An 18,289-nucleotide genomic window follows, 5' to 3' on the forward strand; every position below is an offset into this window, starting at 1 on the left:
TAAGATATATCTCCGACTGTATGGCTGCGGTAGAGATCATCGCTTACAAGGAATAACAGCTACACGATAGAATATCTTATGTCAGATCAAATCATTCCAAACAGACGAAACACAAAAAAGCACAGTTGAAACAGGCGGAGACCAGCTATCTGTACACGAGGGAAAGGATAAGAAGAAAAGAGAAGAAAATTTCTCTCCTTTTCTTCTTCCATGGATGGTTTTCTCTTTTCCCAATCCCCGGGGTGAAAAAAAAAGTAATCAATCAAAACATAGACAGGCAAACGATTAAGAAGATGACCCGGGTCCATGCCTCATTTGACTTCTTTTTTTTTTCAAGATTGATGGGCAGGTTAGGATTGCGGAAACAATCCCAACCATCACGAAAGACCGCCTCCTCCCCGTTCACATCTATATAACCCCTTGCCGAGAATTATCCAGAGAAGAAAAGCGGGGACGGCGACAGACAGAGTACGCCCTTATTTAAGAGCCTTCCAGAGCTTGGGGGCAGCGCATTGAGTCGCGCAGTGGGCGAGGTGGAAGACTAGACAGACGGGTCAGTATTAGCGATTGAAGTAGTGTCACAAAGTACGACACGGCAAGACTTACACTCCTCGACGCAGTCCTCCTTGGGGCCCTTGTAGTCCTCATCCTCCTGTTGCTGGGTGACGCGCTCGACGCACTCGTCGTAGTGGTGCTTGTAAGGAGCGCATTGGGAGGAGTTGGCACACTCTGTATCAGAATAGGATCTGCATTAGCAATTGCATTTGGCTTGATTGTGGTTAGGGATGATTCGGCCCAGCGGGGAGCGAAAGCCCGCACCAGGTCAAATTATTCCCATTGAGATGCCAGTTTCCATCCAATTCACCAGGGAAATAAAGAGAACCTCTTCTATTTGGGTTCCCTTTTTTTTCCCTCTTCCTTTTGGGGAATTTCTGACTCACCCTCCTCGAGCTTGGGCTTAATGTCCTCAACCTCCTCCTCCTCTTCCTCTTCCTCTTCCTCTTCCTCCTCCTCTTCGGCCTCCTCTTCTTGCTCAGGCTCCTCCTCGGCGGGGGTCTCTTCGGCGGACTCCTCGGTGCTCTCCTCAGCAGACTTCTCTTCCGCCTCGGGCTCGTCCTGGGTGGAAGGGGTGTCGACGTCTTCGGCAGGAGCCTCAGCCTGGACTTCGGCGAATCCCAGGGAGGACATCACGTCGGAGAAAAGCTCGGAGAAACCCATCGTGAACCGTGCAGAGCGATCAATTGAGTTGACTGGGTGGGAAGTCGGGGGGGCGGTGGTGATGGTGGTGGTTCAAGAAGCTCTCTGCGCGGTGCTCAGGGAAAATCGGAACGCCCCGGTCGCCGGCGAAGAGCCAATTGCGGCGCACGTGATTGGCTGTCGGGTCCCACGCAGCAGAAGGTGAGATGTTGGAGAATAATTATTGACTGAAAGAAGTGCAATGTTTATGATAAGAAGATTTGATTGTAATTATCTATTGACTATTCCAAGGGAGGTACGAAGAAAAAGGTAAACGAAAGAAGACATTCATTCATAACTAGCTATAGGACAACGCTGGCATTAGGCATCACCAAGCTTAATGTACATAAGTCACCATTCTCTCAGTCCGTACTGAAACGACGCATCGATTCATCTAATTCCGCAATGCTCTGCTGCTGGACCTCTTCGTAGCCCGGAGGCGGCTCCAGCGGTTCGGCCTCTATAGGGGGAACAGGCGGCGCTCCGTGGCTTTCGGGACGAGTCTCCGTGAAACTGCTTATCTCGTCGGGAGAGGTACGCCGACCATCGTAAGCTGGTAGCTCGTCGAGATGAACGGCCGTCAAGTCGACAGATCTCTGCCCTCGAGGCGCCTCTTGGGTGTTTTCCACAGCTTGCTGCAGACGCTCTTTGATCCGCTCAAAGTTCGTATGGAAATCAAAGGCCCCGCCTTCCTTGAAGGTCACTTTCAGCTGTACTGCCGGCAAAGAGCTCGGGATTCCTCCGCCGGAGACCGGTTGCACGAGCGACGTCCATACGTTGGGGCCAAAAAAGGGCGCCGAAACATGGGAGTCCAGCACGTTGAGTAGTGGAGCAGAGAAACTCTGGAAATCCTTGGTTTTCTGGGCGGGCAGGTAAACTATCTGTTCATACCGGGGTCAGACCATACGTCGAATAGATAAATGCAGCGCCAAAAGGGATGGATGTCATACCCGCTGGTTGGTAAGGTAGATGCAGCCGGCGTTGCTTTGGACAGAAAGGGTATCTTTGCCCTTGTATGAGCTGAGTGGTTGCAACGACAGACTGGTACGCGGTGGAGAGGTATATATGAGACGTTCGTTTGGCAGATAGACGAATCCCTCCCCCTCACCCATCATAACCCAGCTGTTTGACAGGGATGAAGTTAGCCACAAATTATCTGTCCGTGGGGTTTTGTCATATGCAACAGACTTGGATCAATGCCGAGGGAGACCTGTATGAGGAAAGGGACATACTTGAGAGACATCTTGGCGAATATGCGACACCAAGCAAAGGTATGGGATTATAATGATCGCAGTAGGACGTCGGCTAATGAGACGGACTTTGTAAAGCGACACCTGGGGGGTATAATAATAGCGAACGAAAGCTCGAGAAAGCTTAGATCATCATAAATCTTGGAGATGTCGATCGGGTACGTTAGGATCGGTGTCTCGCGGGTTATAGGGAAGGTTCCACTCGAATAAAGCTGCGAAACCTAACCAGATGTGAGGAGACAGTCCTATAAACAAGAGCAAATGCTGGAAGGGGCAGCTAGCGACACTCACAAGCGGGTTATGCAATGAGCAGCAGTACTCCGTAGTCAGGTCACTGATGCTCGCGGGGCATTAATGCACCACACGAGGGGGAGGCGAGAATTCAAACAGCCGGGCAAGCCCGAGGAACAGCACAGCACAGTGCAGTGTCCAGTGCCCACAACCCAGGCCCCAGCCAAGGCGATCACACACAAGGCTCGCGCATACGCCTATGCATAGAACCCGTGGAGCAGACGCGGCATTTCCGTTGCATTGGCCAGCAGAAAGGATGTGAACCTGGTCTGGTTGTTAAGACGGTTCCTGGGATCGTCCCGCAGTCCCTGAGGCAATCGGCGTCACTAAGCCTAAAGCGGGGGTTTTCTACAGCTCCCACCTCACTTCTTCCTACGACACGCCTGTTGCAACGACCATCAAGATAGGATACGAGATTCACCAGGTTGAGTGAAAGGTTGGCGAAAGGGCTAAAGATTCAGAAAGAGTATATCGGGCTGTGGTGATCGTTTCTGAGATGGCTATCCTTCTCGACGTCTACAAGAGGAGTACTGCATAGACATGAGAGTATCAAGTTGGTTGGATCAGAAGCTGTCCAAGAACTTGTTCAGAATTCTGACCGATGAATTTACAGGATTGTATGATTACCCCAGTGGTTCTCACGCAGTTAAATTAACATCGCCATCTCACCCTCAGCCGTGGACGAGCCGACCGGTTATAACCCATCATTGAGACCCTCCCCACGCGAGAAGACCCCTTGGATGTCCTTGAGATGAAGGAATCGGTAGGCAGGGCTCACTGTCTGCCGTCTAGCAAATGTAGCAGTCAAATTGCAGGACTGGGATATTCCTGTCGTTGCCATGATGATCCTGAGGACTGCCGTCGATATCGAGGCCGGAAATGACACCCGTACTACATATCTTTACCAGCAGAAAGAGCCTTTCAGAGACGGCTAGCTAGGCATTTCATAGTACCTGGTAGGTATTGATCTGAGCAACACAGTCTGTCGAGGTGGAAAAGGGGTAGAGATTACCTGCCTGGAAGGCTCCATAGGCAACACTACACGCCATATCCTTGCTAGCTATATACCAGGTTCGAATTCTCTCTTCTGGAATGAAAGTAACACCAATCTTCAATTTTAATATCAAGCGTAACTACCTATTTAATTACCTGACACTGTACTTTCTGTAGTATTCATCGTTCCCGTTCCGGTCTAGCGTCACCTCCAGACTTTCCAACTTCCCCCACCACCAAACAAGACTTGAGGACAGACTCCAGTGCAACAGAGCATCGTCTGGATGCCTTCCAGTCCGTGGGCGCCGATCTATCTTCATGTCCAATCAAGCGTGACGCTCGCCTGCTGTGCATGACCCCGCCCAATCGAGATTTCCATCTCTCCGGGGTTATCTGCCTGTGTTTTTTCCCTTGCCTTGCGCCAGATACGTCAGAGCGATCTCACGTTGCAGTTGGGAAAATCTACGGCTCTGTTTGGGAGTTCGCAGCAGCGGTTTATACCTGATACGGATGTTTGGACCTTGCGATTGCTCCTAAAGCTCTTTTTGAAAGCATACGAGTCATCGTGGACGTCTCTATCGTCCTCCTGCTCTGACTTTTTTTTTTTTTTTTTTGACTATATCAACTTACCCGAGACACCCGGCAGCGTGCTTGCGTTCCTCTCTCGACAATATGGCGAAGAAGCAACCATATATCCCTCCCTTGATCGGGTGGTTGTACGATCTGGTACTCTGGTCCTTCTCCGTGCTTATCGACCTCTTCTTTCGAGAGGTCCATCCGCGTGGATCATGGAAGATTCCCAGGAGAGGCCCCGTCATCATTGTCGCCGCGCCTCATGCGAACCAGGTAAAAATGATTTCAACCACAAGGTATCCTTGTCTTTCAGCGTACTAATTGTTGAACTTCTTTTCTTCTATAGTTTGTGGACTCGTTGGTCCTTATGCGCGTTATTCGGAGCGAAGCTCACCGTCGTATCTCCTGGTTGATCGCGGAAAAGTCGTTCAAGCGTAAATTCATCGGATTGTTGGCTAGAGGAATTGGAACCGTCCCCGTTGCGAGAGCGATGGACAACTTGAAACCTGGCGCAGGAACTATCTATCTTCCCGACCCCGTCTACCAGCCCACGCTGGTCCGTGGTGTGGGCACCAATTTCGAGGGCCCTGGCTACGAGGTAGAGGGCACTATTGCCCTTCCGACCATCAACGGCACATCCCATAGTGCTCCCATCGCCGAGATTCGGGGTCCGCAGGAGCTGGTGTTGAAGAAACCATTCCGGGCCAGGGATGCGCTCTTCCAGCTCACGGGGAGACAAGACATCACCGACGATGGGAAATTTGAGGACCAGGTGTCCCAGCAAAATCTTTCTGATTTCCAGGGTACGAAGTTCAAGGTGGCTCCGCATGTAGACCAGACTGCTGTCTATCAAGCGGTGTTCGCGCGATTGAACGCTGGCGGCTGTGTGGGCATTTTTCCCGAGGGCGGCAGTCATGACCGCCCCGATCTGCTTCCATTGAAAGGTAATATTTTTTTCATCTTCTTCTCCTCTGGAATCATTTGCTGACGATACCAGCGGGCGTTGCTCTGATGGCACTTGGTACACTGGCCGATAACCCTGACTGTGGCTTGAAGATTGTGCCCTGTGGAATGAACTATTTCCATGCTCACAAGTTCAGATCCAGGGCTGTCATCGAATTTGGCAACCCGATTGATATACCTCGGGAACTGGTTGATCAATTCAAACAGGGTGAACGTCGTGAGTCTGTTGGCACGCTACTGAACACAATCTACCAGAGCCTCCTCGCGGTGACGGTTAATACGCCAGATTATGACACCTTGATGGTATGTTCTGCCTACCTATAATCCAGTCTTTTTTTTTCTTTCCATCCTCATAAATTCTAGGTGATTCAAGCGGCCCGCCGTCTGTATAATACCAAGGGCAAGAAGCTTCCCTTGCCGATGGTGGTTGAGCTCAACCGCCGCTTGGTGAAGGGCTACACCCATTTTAAGGACGACCCTCGTATTGTGCACCTGCGCAAGTCCATTACAGATTACAACAAACAGTTGAGCCTTCTCGGTATCCGGGACCACCAGGTGGACTACGCCAAGTTTTCCTTCGTTCAGGTCATTGCTACGCTGATCTACCGCCTGGTCAAGCTGGCTCTCCTGGCCATCGGGACCCTGCCGGGCTTTCTCCTTTTCACGCCCGTGTTCATCGTTACCAAGACTATCTCCATCAAAAAGTCGAGGGAAGCCCTGGCGGCCTCAACGGTCAAACTCCAAGGCCGCGACGTGATGGCAACGTGGAAGCTGCTGGTTGCCCTGGCATTTGCCCCCGCGCTGTATGCCTTGTACACAGCTCTCTTCACGTACTGGACCTATCGCAACCGCATCAACGGCTACGTCCCTGACTGGGTGCCGCTCTGGCTGATAGTTCCGATCGGAATGGGGCTGTTCCCAACCATCACGTTCGCTGCTCTCCGAATCGGAGAGGTTGGTATGGACATCATCAAATCTCTCCGCCCTCTCCTGTTGTCTTTGAACCCTTCTTCGGCCAACTCCCTGGTTGCCCTGCGAAAGAGACGCGCCGAACTCGCACAGCAAGTGACCGATGCCATCAACACCCTGGGTCCGGAATTATTCCCTGACTTTGACGCTGCCCGCATCGTCACCGACCCCTTCCGCGAGACCCCTGACACGCACAAGCCCGCCGAGAAGACAGAGGAGAGGCCCCAGGGACCCCCGGAGACCGCTAGGCCGCACATGGCCCTGGCGGAACTGCGAGAAGGCTCGGCCTACCAAGAACCTCTACCCCGGAACGAGTCCTTCCACAACCTTGCAAACATTGGCTTCTTCTCCACCCGGCCCCCTAGTCGCAGCCAGAGCCGCAGCAGCTCCATCGGTCGACCGGGCTCCTCGCACCAGCTGAAGCCCTTCAGTTCGCTCTCCTCCAAGGACGGGCTAGAAAGAGTGAGCTCCAAGATCCGTGATGCGATGCGTGAGCGTGGAGAGCGCCGCCGCCGACGCAGCGAAGACAGCAGTTGGGACATGGCTAGCTCAGAGCCCGAAACGCCCTCGAGCGAAGAGAACCGAAAGGACCTCTAAATCCCGGGCCTCTGCGCATGTCCTTCCCCCCCTCTGTAGTCATAGCGGCGGTGTTTGGCGTTGTCTGTTTGTTCTCCCATCTCTTGGTACGACGTTGGCAAGAACAATTAGTTAATTGGCGTGTGGCAGTATGTTCGTTGCAATTTTCTGCTTAGAATACCCAGTCTATCAAATAGTGTCTTTTTTTTTTTCATTTAAACAGTGATTTTACCATGTAACCTAGAATCATCATTTGTAATATCACCCGTATCGAATAAGCTGTCGCGAAGTATCCTCCTGGTAAAGGAATCATCAAGGCAGCCTGGGCCGACGTGGACGAGCTCCTTTTTTTGCACGTGGGCTGACGCAGGGCGAATACATCATTCTTGCCAGACAGGAGAACACACCCGCTCGCCCTTTCCTGGTCGCATTTCATGATCTCTTCACATTCTCTCGTTTGGCCCTTCTAGCGCTGCATTTATATTGCATCTGAATTTGAATTCCACCATTTCATACTACTGTGTGCTGTTGGCAGGATCTTCGGCCTGTCTTCCAGTGACGACACGTAGTGGCAACTTGTCAGATCAACTCTTCTCACCTCGCCTCCAGACCACCTGGGTTTCTTCTTTTTTTTTTTTTGTCTGCGGAATTCAATTTCAAGACCGAGGTTTGTCACTAGAGAGATATTCTTTTTCATTTCTTGGTGTTGGTTGCAGTAGTTGACAGTGCTACAGGGTTCTTTTTCCGCTTTCATTCCAGACTGTTTTTTTTCCAAATCGACAACTTGCATCCTCACTTAATCACAACAATCTCCTTTATCGCATACCTATTTCTTCTATTCTAGATACAATTCAAACACAATGTCGACGTCAATGCATCTCTCGAAGCTCCGGAAGTGGTTTCTTGCCTCTCCGCCGGTCGAGTTTGCCATCTCCAACCTCAGGGAGCTGTTGATTGGGGCATTGAAGCAGGGCCCCATTCCCCAGCATGTCGCTTTTGTGATGGACGGAAACCGGCGGTTCGCTCGGACGCATGGAATTGAAACGGTGGAGGGACATAATCTGGGCTTCGAGGCGCTGGCGAAGGTATGACGACCTTGGCTTGCTAGACCAGCTTTTTTTTCTCCGATACTGGAGACTGACTCGGAGTTATTTTTTGTCCAGATTCTCGAAGTATGTTACAAAAGCGGTGTCAAAGTCGTCACGATTTACGCCTTCAGCATTGAGAACTTCAAGCGCTCGAAATTCGAGGTGGATGCCCTGATGGACATGGCCAAGGTGAAACTGTCTCAGATGGCGCAACACGGAGATTTGCTTGATCGCTACGGGGCAAGAGTTCGCGTTCTTGGCCGCCTGGACATGCTCAAGCCAGACGTTCTCGCTGCCGTCAACCGAGCCGCGGAATTGACGAGCCGCAACGGTGATCGGGTCCTAAATATCTGCTTCCCGTACACCTCCAGAGACGAAATCACGACAGCGATCCGCGATACTGTGGCTGAATACAGCACCCCCGTGAAACGGGCCCATTCTTCATCCGTGCCGCGCGCGCCATTTTCACAGTCTCACATCGCCCTCAACATCCAAGCACAATCACTTCATGCGAAGGTACAAGATCCAACGAGCGACATCGAGTCGGTTTCCGTAGCGTCTACGGCAGAAGACGAGGGCGCCACGTCGAATCAAGAACCGGATGAGCTGTACGAGTCGGAGTCTTCCTTCTCCTCGTCAACCACCCTCCACCACCTCGGACACCAAGACGGACAGGCTACGGGGGTCAAGGGACCCCAATTCATCTCCCCTGAAGCTATCACTCGACAGACATTGACCGACCACATGTTTACCAAGGACAACCCTCCCCTCGACCTCCTGATCCGGACGTCGGGAGTGGAGCGTTTAAGCGATTTCATGCTCTGGCAGACTCACGAGGATACCGAGATTGTCTTCTTGGATGTCTTGTGGCCGGAATTTGATCTCTGGCACTTCCTCCCCGTGCTTCTCGGCTGGCAACGAAGGATATCCAAGATGAAGAAGAACCCCGAAGCAGAGGGCAACTTTGACGGCGACGTGCTCGATTCCTACAATGACAACGCGGATGGCTATATGCCCTCTGAGGCAGCCAAACCGAAGGCTATATAATTGATTCCATAGACCAGAATACCTGTGTTATTATACATTATCTGCATTGTTACCGGGGAGTTGGGAGTTGGCTGGATTCTGCTACCCACAAAATGAACTTATTTCTTTCTCCTATGTAGTACCTTACCTTGTAACTATTTTACTGTATAAATATCCGAAAACAGTCTGTCGTACAGGCCGATTTCGGAGTGCTGCTTATCGATAGAGTGGGCCATTAGTCACGTGTAGAATGAGTCATCCGCTTTCCAGTGGGGGAGGAAACAGGGCGAGAGGAGCGTTCAGTCTTGCTTGACTCTTGAGAGAGAAGATTCATTCATTGTTTCATACTCCCTGTTTGCAAATCACATCTAGTCAAAATGGTTCAGCAAGTTGCCGGATCCAAAGTCCTCCTCCTTGGCTCGGGCTTCGGTATGAACTCCTTTCACGATGCGGAGCAGCAACTCATCCCAATTGCCCCGCACCGCACGAGAATGGATGAATAATATAATATACGGTAACTGACTGTGTGTGTGTGTGTAGTGACCAAGCCCACTGTTGAGGTTCTCAGCAAGGCTGGCGTCGAGGTGACCGTCGGTATGTAGATGCAAACATCCTCAATCAGTGGTATATAGGTATTCCCTAACATCATATCAATCTATATAGCCTGCCGTACCCTCGAGAGCACCCAGAAGCTCGGCGCTGGATTCCAGAACACCAAGGCCATCTCGCTGGACGTTAACGATGCCGCGGCCCTTGACAAGGCCCTGGAGCAGGTTGACCTGGTCATCTCCTTGATCCCCTACACCTTCCACGCGACGGTGATCAAGGCGGCCATCCGCACCAAGAAGCACGTTGTGACTACCTCGTACGTCTCGCCGGCGATGATGGAGCTGGATGAAGAGTGCAAGAAGGCTGGAATCACGGTCATGAACGAGATCGGTCTGGATCCTGTACGTTCCACTTACCAGCTTGCTTGAGGAAAATGGCTAATAGTGATCTTTGATTGCCAGGGCATTGATCATCTGTACGCGGTCAAGACCATTTCCGAGGTGCACCAGGCTGGCGGCAAGATCACATCCTTCCTGTCGTACTGCGGAGGACTCCCCGCCCCCGAGGACTCGGACAACCCGCTCGGGTACAAGTTCTCGTGGTCAAGCCGGGGCGTGCTCCTGGCGCTGCGCAACGCGGCCAAGTTCTACAAGGACGGCAAGGAGTTCAGCGTGGAGGGCCCGGAGCTGATGGCGACGGCCAAGCCCTACTTCATCTACCCTGGTTTTGCGTTTGTCGCGTACCCGAACCGCGACTCGACCCCGTACCGCGAGCGGTACAACATCCCCGAGGCGCAGACCATCGTCCGCGGCACGCTGCGCTACCAGGGGTTCCCGGAGATGATCAAGGTGCTGGTCGACATGGGATTCCTCGACGACACCCCCGCCGACTTCCTCACCAAGCCCATCGCCTGGAAGGAGGCCACCCGTCAGATCCTCAGCGCCACCTCGGCCTCCGAGAAGGACCTGCAGTGGGCTATCGCCTCCAAGACCGGTTTCTCCGACAACGAGGAGCGCAACCGTCTCCTCGCCGGGCTGCGCTGGATCGGCCTCTTCTCTGACGAGCTCATCACCCCGCGCGGCAACCCGCTCGACACCCTCTGCGCTACCCTCGAGCAGAAGATGCAGTACGCCCCGCACGAGCGTGACCTCGTCATGCTCCAGCACCGCTTCGAGATCGAGCACGCAGACGGCGCCACCGAGACCCGTACCTCCACCCTCTGCGAGTACGGTGTCCCCGGCGGCTACTCCGCCATGGCCAAGACCGTCGGTGTTCCCTGCGGTGTCGCCGTTAAGTTGGTCCTTGATGGAACCATCAGCCAGAAGGTATTGTTTCTTCTCCAAAGAAAAAAAAAAAAAAAAAAAAAAAAAAAAAAAAAAAACTTACTGTTGCTTTTTATAAACTAACTAATCTCAGGGCGTCGTCGCTCCCATGTCCTGGGATGTCTGTGAGCCTCTCATCAAGACGCTCAAGGATGACTATGGTATCGAGATGATCGAGAAGACTCTTTAAATTAGATGACCCGCGGGAATCAAAAGAAAAATTTCCCTTCTATTTTCCTTCTTTCGGAATAATATATATATATATATATACAAAATACAGGTCTAAATCAATACTCCCATTGAATACGAATGCCTTTCATCAAGTGCCAGGGCAACTCGAACATGTACCAGGTACAGATTGTTCATTATCATTGTTCTATCATAGATCATTTGTAACATTGCACATGGCAAGCCTTAGAAATTCATTTCGCATTTCTTTTCATATTTAACATATTATCAGAGAATCGTGCCAAACCTATAGCCAGAAAAAGGAAGAAAATCATCAGTAATCGAGTCCAAGTGAAGAGCGAAGCAGACTGTGAAGGGGATCTGAAAGAGATCACGGTAAGGAATGCGGGTGAGAAGGTAGCTACAGCTAGGTAGTGACATACCCGAAAGTCTGCTTGATACTGCGGACGTAGTAAACGTCCCAGTTTTGCTTGGTGACGTCTTCCTGTCCCACCGGCACACCGGTCCAGGTGACACGCATCTGAGTGACGCCGTCGACGTCGTTCTGGTGGAATTTGACCTCGAGGGTGCTGTAGTGACCCGCCGGCCACTGGGCGAGACGCCACTTCTGAACAATACGAGTGGGTGCCTCCAGCTTCTCATACTCGCCAGTCACGTTGCCGTCGAAGATGGAGAACTTTCCGCCGACGTGAGCTCCGTCAAACTGACGGGGTGGGGCACGGGTGAAGGCAGCGATGCGTTGGGGGTCGATGAAGGTGGTGTAGAGCTCCTCGGCGGTGGTACGGAACTCGTCCGACGCAGACACCGTCGTGGTGTTGACGGCAACCTTGCCGGCAGTGGAGGTGGAGGTTGAGGGGGCAGGGACAGAGGTCTTGGTCGCCTGGGGATGGTAGGTAGGGGTAGCAAATCCGCTAGAAGGGTTGGAGCCCGGCGCATGCTGGATATCCTTGCCATGCTCGGCGATCAAGGCCGGGGCGAGTTTGAACAGCGCCTGCCTCAGCTGCGGGATGATCTTGGAGCGCACAAGGTCCTTCACGGGCTGTTTGGAGGGAGAGTCCGAGTAGATTTCAATCTCAAACTATTCGAAGAAGAAAAAAGAAAAACACGCACAACGGTTAATACCGTACGAATCTTTCCAGGGGAATTTCTTTTTTTTTATCTTGGGGGCGGGGGGAAAGGGAACGTACGACATACTCGTCTTCCTCGGTATCGTGGGCTACCTCAGGAATGGTGATTGTGCCACTGACGGACTCACCGTCCTTGGTCTTACCTACGAAGTGCAACGGTTTTTAGTTTCAAATCTAATTGATAATAAGAAGAGATACCAAAAGCCAAGCCACAAACCTTGGTATTCCAGCTGCAGCTTGACATCAAACAAGGTGATCACCTTGCCCTTCCGCTGGCTAACGTCTACATCGCCATCCATGGTCAATAGGCTTTCTACTTTTGCAGTCACGCCGTTTTCTTCTGCGCTGATGACACAGAGGTTCTCCTTCAGGTATTCTTTGGCCCAGGGTGAGGCATCCTTATTGACCCAGTGCCAGTTGTTAGGGTTGTGAAGGACCATTTTTTATATATCTTTTTTTTTTTCCAACGGCTGCTCTACAGCAGGAAAAGCGAAGCTAGATTCTATCCAATCACCTCATATGTTAGCCATGACCATCTCAAAGCAAAACAGGTGATATAAACACGAGCAAAAGATTGAAAGCAAGAGATCAGGATCCTGGGTAGCGTTCCCGGACTTGAGCTAATCAGCAGCGACGACAACCATACGATCATCGTTCTATGACTGGTGCCAGCTATGGAAATATCATCATCTCGAGATCAGAGCAGGGTGAGAGGCAAGGAGGAGTCCTCAATGCAGCTCACCCGGCGCTGAATGATAATAGGGGGGGGGGGGGATGAGGTGGAAATTTTCACACAACACAAAGGGAGAAAAAAACCAACTTACAGTACCACACAGGGGAGATCCAATTATAATTTCCTGCACGGAGGTAGATCAATGAAGTCCACAGTCGACCACAGAAGACAGAGCTCAAGGGAGATAGATACCGTGGCAGAGGAGGGGGAAGGTCTATTTAGACCGTTTTATTCTTCCATTCGCAAGAAGTGGAAAAGCCGCAGACGCGGAAGGAAAGCTCTAGAAGGGAGAGGTCACGTGTGTGTTAGTAATACAGTCTAGCTATCTTCGTAGTAGTGGTATATTACGGCGTATTTCTGTGTAAAATATGTATTACTATGTATTAAATACTCGAGATCCTCTTCTATAGTACTATGAGGCACAACTTTGAGTGTACTGTCAAGTAGTCAATTTGTATTTAGTAAATATTTGTAGCGACCGGATGGGTATCATTCAGAAAAAGAAGAAAGAAAGAAAAAAAAACCATATTCATTATTCATCACTCGAGTTGTTCCATGTCCTCCCACCCATCCTCAGCCTGAAGCTGGGCCTTGACCCGCTCACGCAGCGCCTCGATATGACTGCCCAGCGCCTCGGTCCACTGGCTCTCGACAGTACCGACTTTATCCTTGAGATCGGCCGTCAGATGACGCTCTTCGTCCGCGCGCAAACCGTGCGTCTCCTCGTGGACGGTGTCTTCCGGCTCGCCCTGGCGGATGCGCTGCGCTTCGATGTGCTTGTAGTTGGCGCGCATGACGGCCGACTTGACCTCGTGCAGCAGGCAGAGTAGGTTCGTCTGCGACTCGATGTACTGGTAGCTGGAGCGTTCGGCGTGCCATACCACCGAGTAAAGATACTGGAGCGGGTGGGCCTGGTAGCTTGGGTTCTCGTCGTACTCGCCCGCGGGGATCTGGATCTCGAAGCCGTCGAGCTGGTCGGGAATCTGTTGGACGAGCGCCAGAAGGCTCGGGGCAATGTCCCAGAAGCTTGAGAGTTGGATCTCCACGCCGCGCACGACGTTCTGTTCGATCACGTCAAGGAAGGATTCCAGCCGAGCCAGCGCCGCCGCCTCGTGCTGCACCCGGCGGTCCATCGCGTCCTGGGCGAAGAAGGCGCTGGTCTCGCGCGCCTTGTCCTCGTTGCCGCTGTGCTTGTACGGTAGCGAGACCACAGCCTGGTACTTCTCATCGCGGCCGCCGACGAGCTCATAGACTTCCCGGTGGAGCTGCTCGCGCGCCTCGAACAACCATTTCAGCTGCGTGATCTTCTCCAGGAGTTCCGGTTTCTCGTCTCCCTCCGCCTGCGTCTGATCGGGCGTCTCGTTCTGCGCGTCGTCAAAGAGTTGGCTGCAAAGCTTGTCCATGGAGGCCGTCGCCCGTTCGATTCGGTCGGTCAGAATCGCGTGCATCGGCTTCAGTACTGTGTCCTGGTATGTGTCCAGCTCGGCCTTGGCTAGCTCGCGCTCGGCCTGCTGCTCTTCGATGGCCAAGGCAGCCTCGGCTTCCGCAGCCTCGGCGAACGAGAGGCTCCCCTGTTGGATCTGACTCTGGATGTTTTCTTTGAATAGCCGTCGGTTCTGCTGTACCCGTTCCTGGTGTTCTTTCTGCAGTCGCTCCGTCTGCGTCTTGTGTCTCTGCCGAGTCGCCTTGACCTCCGACAGATCCGTGATCGACCGCACGGTCGTCCGGTATGCCACCAGGTCCGGATGGCTGTTGTTCACGGCGGGATAGTGGCGCGGGTAGGGCGGCGGTAATGTGATCAGCCTCGATACGTCCATTTTATGCGTCTCGGTCGACACGGAGAACGTGTTCAGTGCGTTGGGGGTGCGCTCGGCAGGACAGACGGTCTCATCACCGCCATCTTCTTCATGCCAGCCGACCTTTTCCGGCGGGTACTCGTCCGGTCCGTACACGAAGTGAGTGCCTGACTGGTCTTCATTCAACGCTGAAAGCGACGGCATGTTTGCCCACTGCATCGCCTCGCGTATTTCCTGCTGCACGCCCATGTATTTAGACTCGCGTTTGGATCGTTGTACTCGTGGGTCCCGACCGTCACTGCTCGACACAGATTCCCACCAGCGACTAGGCGCCCGGCCACGCGAGCTCTCATTGCTCATGCTCATACTAGCGATGGGTGACAGGGAAGGTTTGTAGTTGTTCCACCAGCCCGATTCAGGCCGCATTGGCGGGTTGTCCGTGACGTTGGAAGTGCTTATGTTCCCTCTGGATGCTGGACGAGAAGAAGAAAGAGACCGAGACCGATACGGAGAACAATGCCCCGGTACAGGCTGGTTGGTTGGCGTTGTTGCTGCCGCCGTCTGCTCGAGTGTCTGCTTGACTGGTACCTCGAACAGATTCCGACGGACATCCTCCACATCAAAGCCAGAATGATCCCATATATCTTTGTACCGTTCCCGTCTGATGTGGGACTCGCTGAGAACGAAGTCTGCAAACAACTTTAGCGCTTCCTCTTCACTAGCTGCGGTCGCCTCCTTTTCAATGAACTCCTGATGTCGCCGAATGGCCTCCTGCAGAAAAGCAGTATCTCGAACCTTCTCCGTCGACCTGGTCGGCTCTGGTGGAGGGCGACGGGGCGTCAATGGAGGGGGCACGGTTATGGTATCGTTGGGCAAGTGAAGTAGATGAGACACTGGTCGATCGCCCAATCCGCCGCCGCTATTGGATCCACGGCGACTAGCAGGGCTGATCTCTTGTGGATGCTGCGGGGGAGGTGTTGGTAGCGCTTTCGGATTCACCGGATGAGGCATCGTTTTGGCGTACGGCGAAGGGTCTGCATGGCTACCCGGGGAGAACGGCGGGGTGTGGGCGTATGCGCCCCCCATCCCGAATCCCTGGGGACCAGAGCCAGAGCCGGAACCAGAGCCGGAAGTGACTTCAGGCCGCGGGGTCGAAAGCGAGGATCGATTCGAAAAAAGGCCCGTTGAGGAAGTTCTCGGGCGGTTCCCTGTCGGCTGCCCATCAGAGCCGATACTTCGGGCACTCTTCGGCGTGAATCTGGCTGGGAACAGGGAACGGTCAGAGTCTATCTGTTGACCTGGAGCCGGGAAGTCCAGGTTGGCCGGCTTCACTGCTTGGGTTCGGTCCAGATCACTAGCCCACGGGTTGCTGCTTGATGAGACCGCGCTGAGGTCCTGTGAGCCGAGACCCTGTCGGCTCCGTCTTTCAACGCGCCGTTCGCGAATCCCCTTGGCACTTGGGTCTCGAACTGCCGGGCTACGGAACAACCCGCTATTTGAAGGCCTGCGGCTTGGAGGTGATGGATGCACACTAGATCCCCCAGGCGCGGCAACTTCCGGGAGTAAGGTGGATGGCGGTCCGGTCACAATGTGCAACGGGACTTTTTGCTTAAGGCTGGGATCGCTGTCGGTGGTGGTATCGTCCACCCAGTCCGCCGGTGTCGGCGGGATTCTGTCCAAAGTGGTCCCCATGACCGGAGGTTGCCGTGCTCTCGCGCGCGGAAGATGCATACTGTGCCTTGATGATACAGTATCGGATGAGCCGCTGACGCTCTGCGACCTGGTGGTCGGCGGGGGTCCAGGAGGGGGCGGGGGTAGAGGCATTCCTGGCTCCCAGCTCCCTTGAGGGGGGCTATCACTGGATTGACGGGCGTTCCAGGACGATCCCGCACTACTTACGACAGCGCCGGCAGAAACAGCTCGTCTGGAGGCAGGAGGGATCGGTGAGCCATCCATCACATAGGGTGTGCTGGGCATGTGTTGGAGATCAATAGAGGAGAACGACTGGTTGTTCTCCGGTGGGGAAAAGGCATTGGACAGTCGGGACCTTGGGCCGTGAGAGCGATTCTGGAGAGAGGAGTTGGCACCCAGGGGGGGCGGTGGTGGAAGATATGCCACCTGCCCACCAGAACCTGTATCACCCAAGTGGACCATGGAAAGCGGTCGCGGGCGAGGCATTGGTCGTCGATGATTCAAGGGACTCTCCCCCAGGGATTGCACAGGAGCAGGATACGATGATGACACCGCGGCAGAAGACGAAACAGACGCGACAGACACAGCCGGGTCAGTGGACTGACCCTGGCTCGGAGGCGAATACGGTGGCGGAGGCAGAGACGGAGAGATATCTATACCAGTCGCATTAGACCATGGAAGTCTCTACATTTTACTAGAGACAGACTGTTCAATGGAGACTGGAAGTAAACGACAGTAACAGACCTGTACGAGGATTATTCATCGCCGGAGCCATCCGAACCATGTGATTGCCATTATGATGCCGGCTGCTATTTCCTTGAAGCGACGGTGACGATACCGAGACCGTCATCGTCGCCGCTGGGCCCTGACTGCCGCCATTCCCGGGCAGCCCCCAGTCGCGAGGGTTATAAGGAACGGCGTACGAGGAAGACTGCCGTAGTGCCATGGGTGATACGCCTCTGACAGCACTGCTAGGAGATGGTGCAAAAGACGATTGACTGTGGGTGAAAGGGCTAGATAGTGCTGTCGTGGAGAGAGGCGTTGCAGAATTCAACACGACTCCAAGGCCTTGTAGATGAGGGCTATTCACCGCGGTGTTCAGTGGCGGCGGTTGCAGCCCATGGTCTCCTCGAAGGTTCGGAGAAAATTGCGAATGTGCGACGGCCCTCGTCTGACGACCAACGAGATAATCTGGAATGAGAGGCGGTTCTTCGCCGGCATTGCTGGACGATGGCCACCTGTAGTGGGTGGTCATGGGCGCCGTCAGTCGTGGCCAGAGATGAATACAGACCAACTCCCTGGAATCAAGAGCATCCCACACGGAAAAAAATAATGAAAGAGGGGCAAGGCCTACCTATTCATAGCGGCTAGATAGCTGAACAACTAGGTAAAGCCATGGCGGATGAAACAGCGCCAGAGGGACGCTCTGATGGGCCACGCGCAACCGCGCATTTCTATATTTCGCGCACCCTGTCGAGCCGCGGCGGCGTGCGGTGAGTCGTCCACAGACTGGGGAAAGACAAGATAAATTTGGAAACTGCCAAGACGAGGCTCCAGGGTACAGGAAGCTAGGGAAGATTGTCTCCAGGACGATTGCTGCAGCCGGAGGCCAACCGTCACAGGCCGTGGTTGAGGCTAGCAGCAGTCGGCGCTTAAGGTGAGCCCTGAGAGGCCTCTTGGCCAACAGGACGCGAGCCAGCTGTCCAACTAGAGCACGATGCAGAACAAAGGACAGGGATGTCGACCAACAGAACCATGCGAATGGCCAAGATTGGCTCCAACATAATCTCAGGGTTCATCATAACACGGGACACACTGAAGGTTACCAAAAGAATCTCAGGCTAAACACTGGCCTAAACCAAAGAAATGGTAATCAAAAGGGTTTTCAAGAAAGGATAACTTTATTATGTATTTAT

At 53.3% G+C, this 18,289-nt stretch overlaps 6 protein-coding genes across 6 annotated transcripts; 3 read left to right on the top strand and 3 right to left on the bottom strand.

The window, feature by feature from the left end:
* Positions 1-476: 476 nt before the first annotated feature.
* Positions 477-2,348, bottom strand: ASPZODRAFT_150334 (hypothetical protein; the record flags this gene model as incomplete). The annotated part of the gene is made up of 5 exons (XM_022725605.1): positions 477-541; positions 607-729; positions 942-1,250; positions 1,610-2,117; positions 2,187-2,348. The coding sequence occupies 5 exons, from the start codon at positions 2,346-2,348 to the stop codon at positions 477-479; spliced, it is 1,167 nt and encodes a 388-aa protein (XP_022583958.1).
* A 2,094-nt stretch (positions 2,349-4,442) lies between these two features.
* Positions 4,443-6,872, top strand: ASPZODRAFT_59690 (hypothetical protein; the record flags this gene model as incomplete). The annotated part of the gene is made up of 4 exons (XM_022728861.1): positions 4,443-4,616; positions 4,690-5,287; positions 5,341-5,609; positions 5,670-6,872. The coding sequence occupies 4 exons, from the start codon at positions 4,443-4,445 to the stop codon at positions 6,870-6,872; spliced, it is 2,244 nt and encodes a 747-aa protein (XP_022583959.1).
* Positions 6,873-7,316: 444 nt separating this feature from the next.
* On the top strand, positions 7,317-9,124 carry ASPZODRAFT_1485583 (hypothetical protein). The gene is made up of 3 exons (XM_022725390.1): positions 7,317-7,518; positions 7,586-7,936; positions 8,015-9,124. Exons 2-3 carry the CDS (start codon positions 7,712-7,714, stop codon positions 8,984-8,986), a joined length of 1,197 nt encoding a protein of 398 aa, XP_022583960.1. The 5' UTR covers positions 7,317-7,518; positions 7,586-7,711; the 3' UTR covers positions 8,987-9,124.
* A 218-nt stretch (positions 9,125-9,342) lies between these two features.
* On the top strand, positions 9,343-11,026 carry ASPZODRAFT_150337 (hypothetical protein; the record flags this gene model as incomplete). Its single annotated transcript, XM_022725607.1, has 5 exons — positions 9,343-9,394; positions 9,506-9,559; positions 9,629-9,915; positions 9,976-10,839; positions 10,931-11,026. 5 exons carry the CDS (start codon positions 9,343-9,345, stop codon positions 11,024-11,026), a joined length of 1,353 nt encoding a protein of 450 aa, XP_022583961.1.
* Positions 11,027-11,148: 122 nt separating this feature from the next.
* ASPZODRAFT_129922 (hypothetical protein) lies at positions 11,149-12,618 on the bottom strand. The gene is made up of 4 exons (XM_022722387.1): positions 12,370-12,618; positions 12,213-12,295; positions 11,448-12,103; positions 11,149-11,311 (listed from the first exon to the last, which is right to left on the bottom strand). The coding sequence occupies exons 1-4, from the start codon at positions 12,590-12,592 to the stop codon at positions 11,293-11,295; spliced, it is 981 nt and encodes a 326-aa protein (XP_022583962.1). The 5' UTR covers positions 12,593-12,618; the 3' UTR covers positions 11,149-11,292.
* A 647-nt stretch (positions 12,619-13,265) lies between these two features.
* On the bottom strand, positions 13,266-17,505 carry ASPZODRAFT_112423 (hypothetical protein). The gene is made up of 3 exons (XM_022721040.1): positions 17,207-17,505; positions 15,264-17,055; positions 13,266-15,212 (listed from the first exon to the last, which is right to left on the bottom strand). Exons 1-3 carry the CDS (start codon positions 17,317-17,319, stop codon positions 13,425-13,427), a joined length of 3,693 nt encoding a protein of 1,230 aa, XP_022583963.1. The 5' UTR covers positions 17,320-17,505; the 3' UTR covers positions 13,266-13,424.
* Between the last annotated feature and the right edge of the window lie 784 nt (positions 17,506-18,289).

This window comes from Penicilliopsis zonata (genome assembly GCF_001890105.1).
Source record: "Penicilliopsis zonata CBS 506.65 unplaced genomic scaffold ASPZOscaffold_3, whole genome shotgun sequence".
NCBI lineage: Eukaryota > Fungi > Ascomycota > Eurotiomycetes > Eurotiales > Aspergillaceae > Penicilliopsis > Penicilliopsis zonata.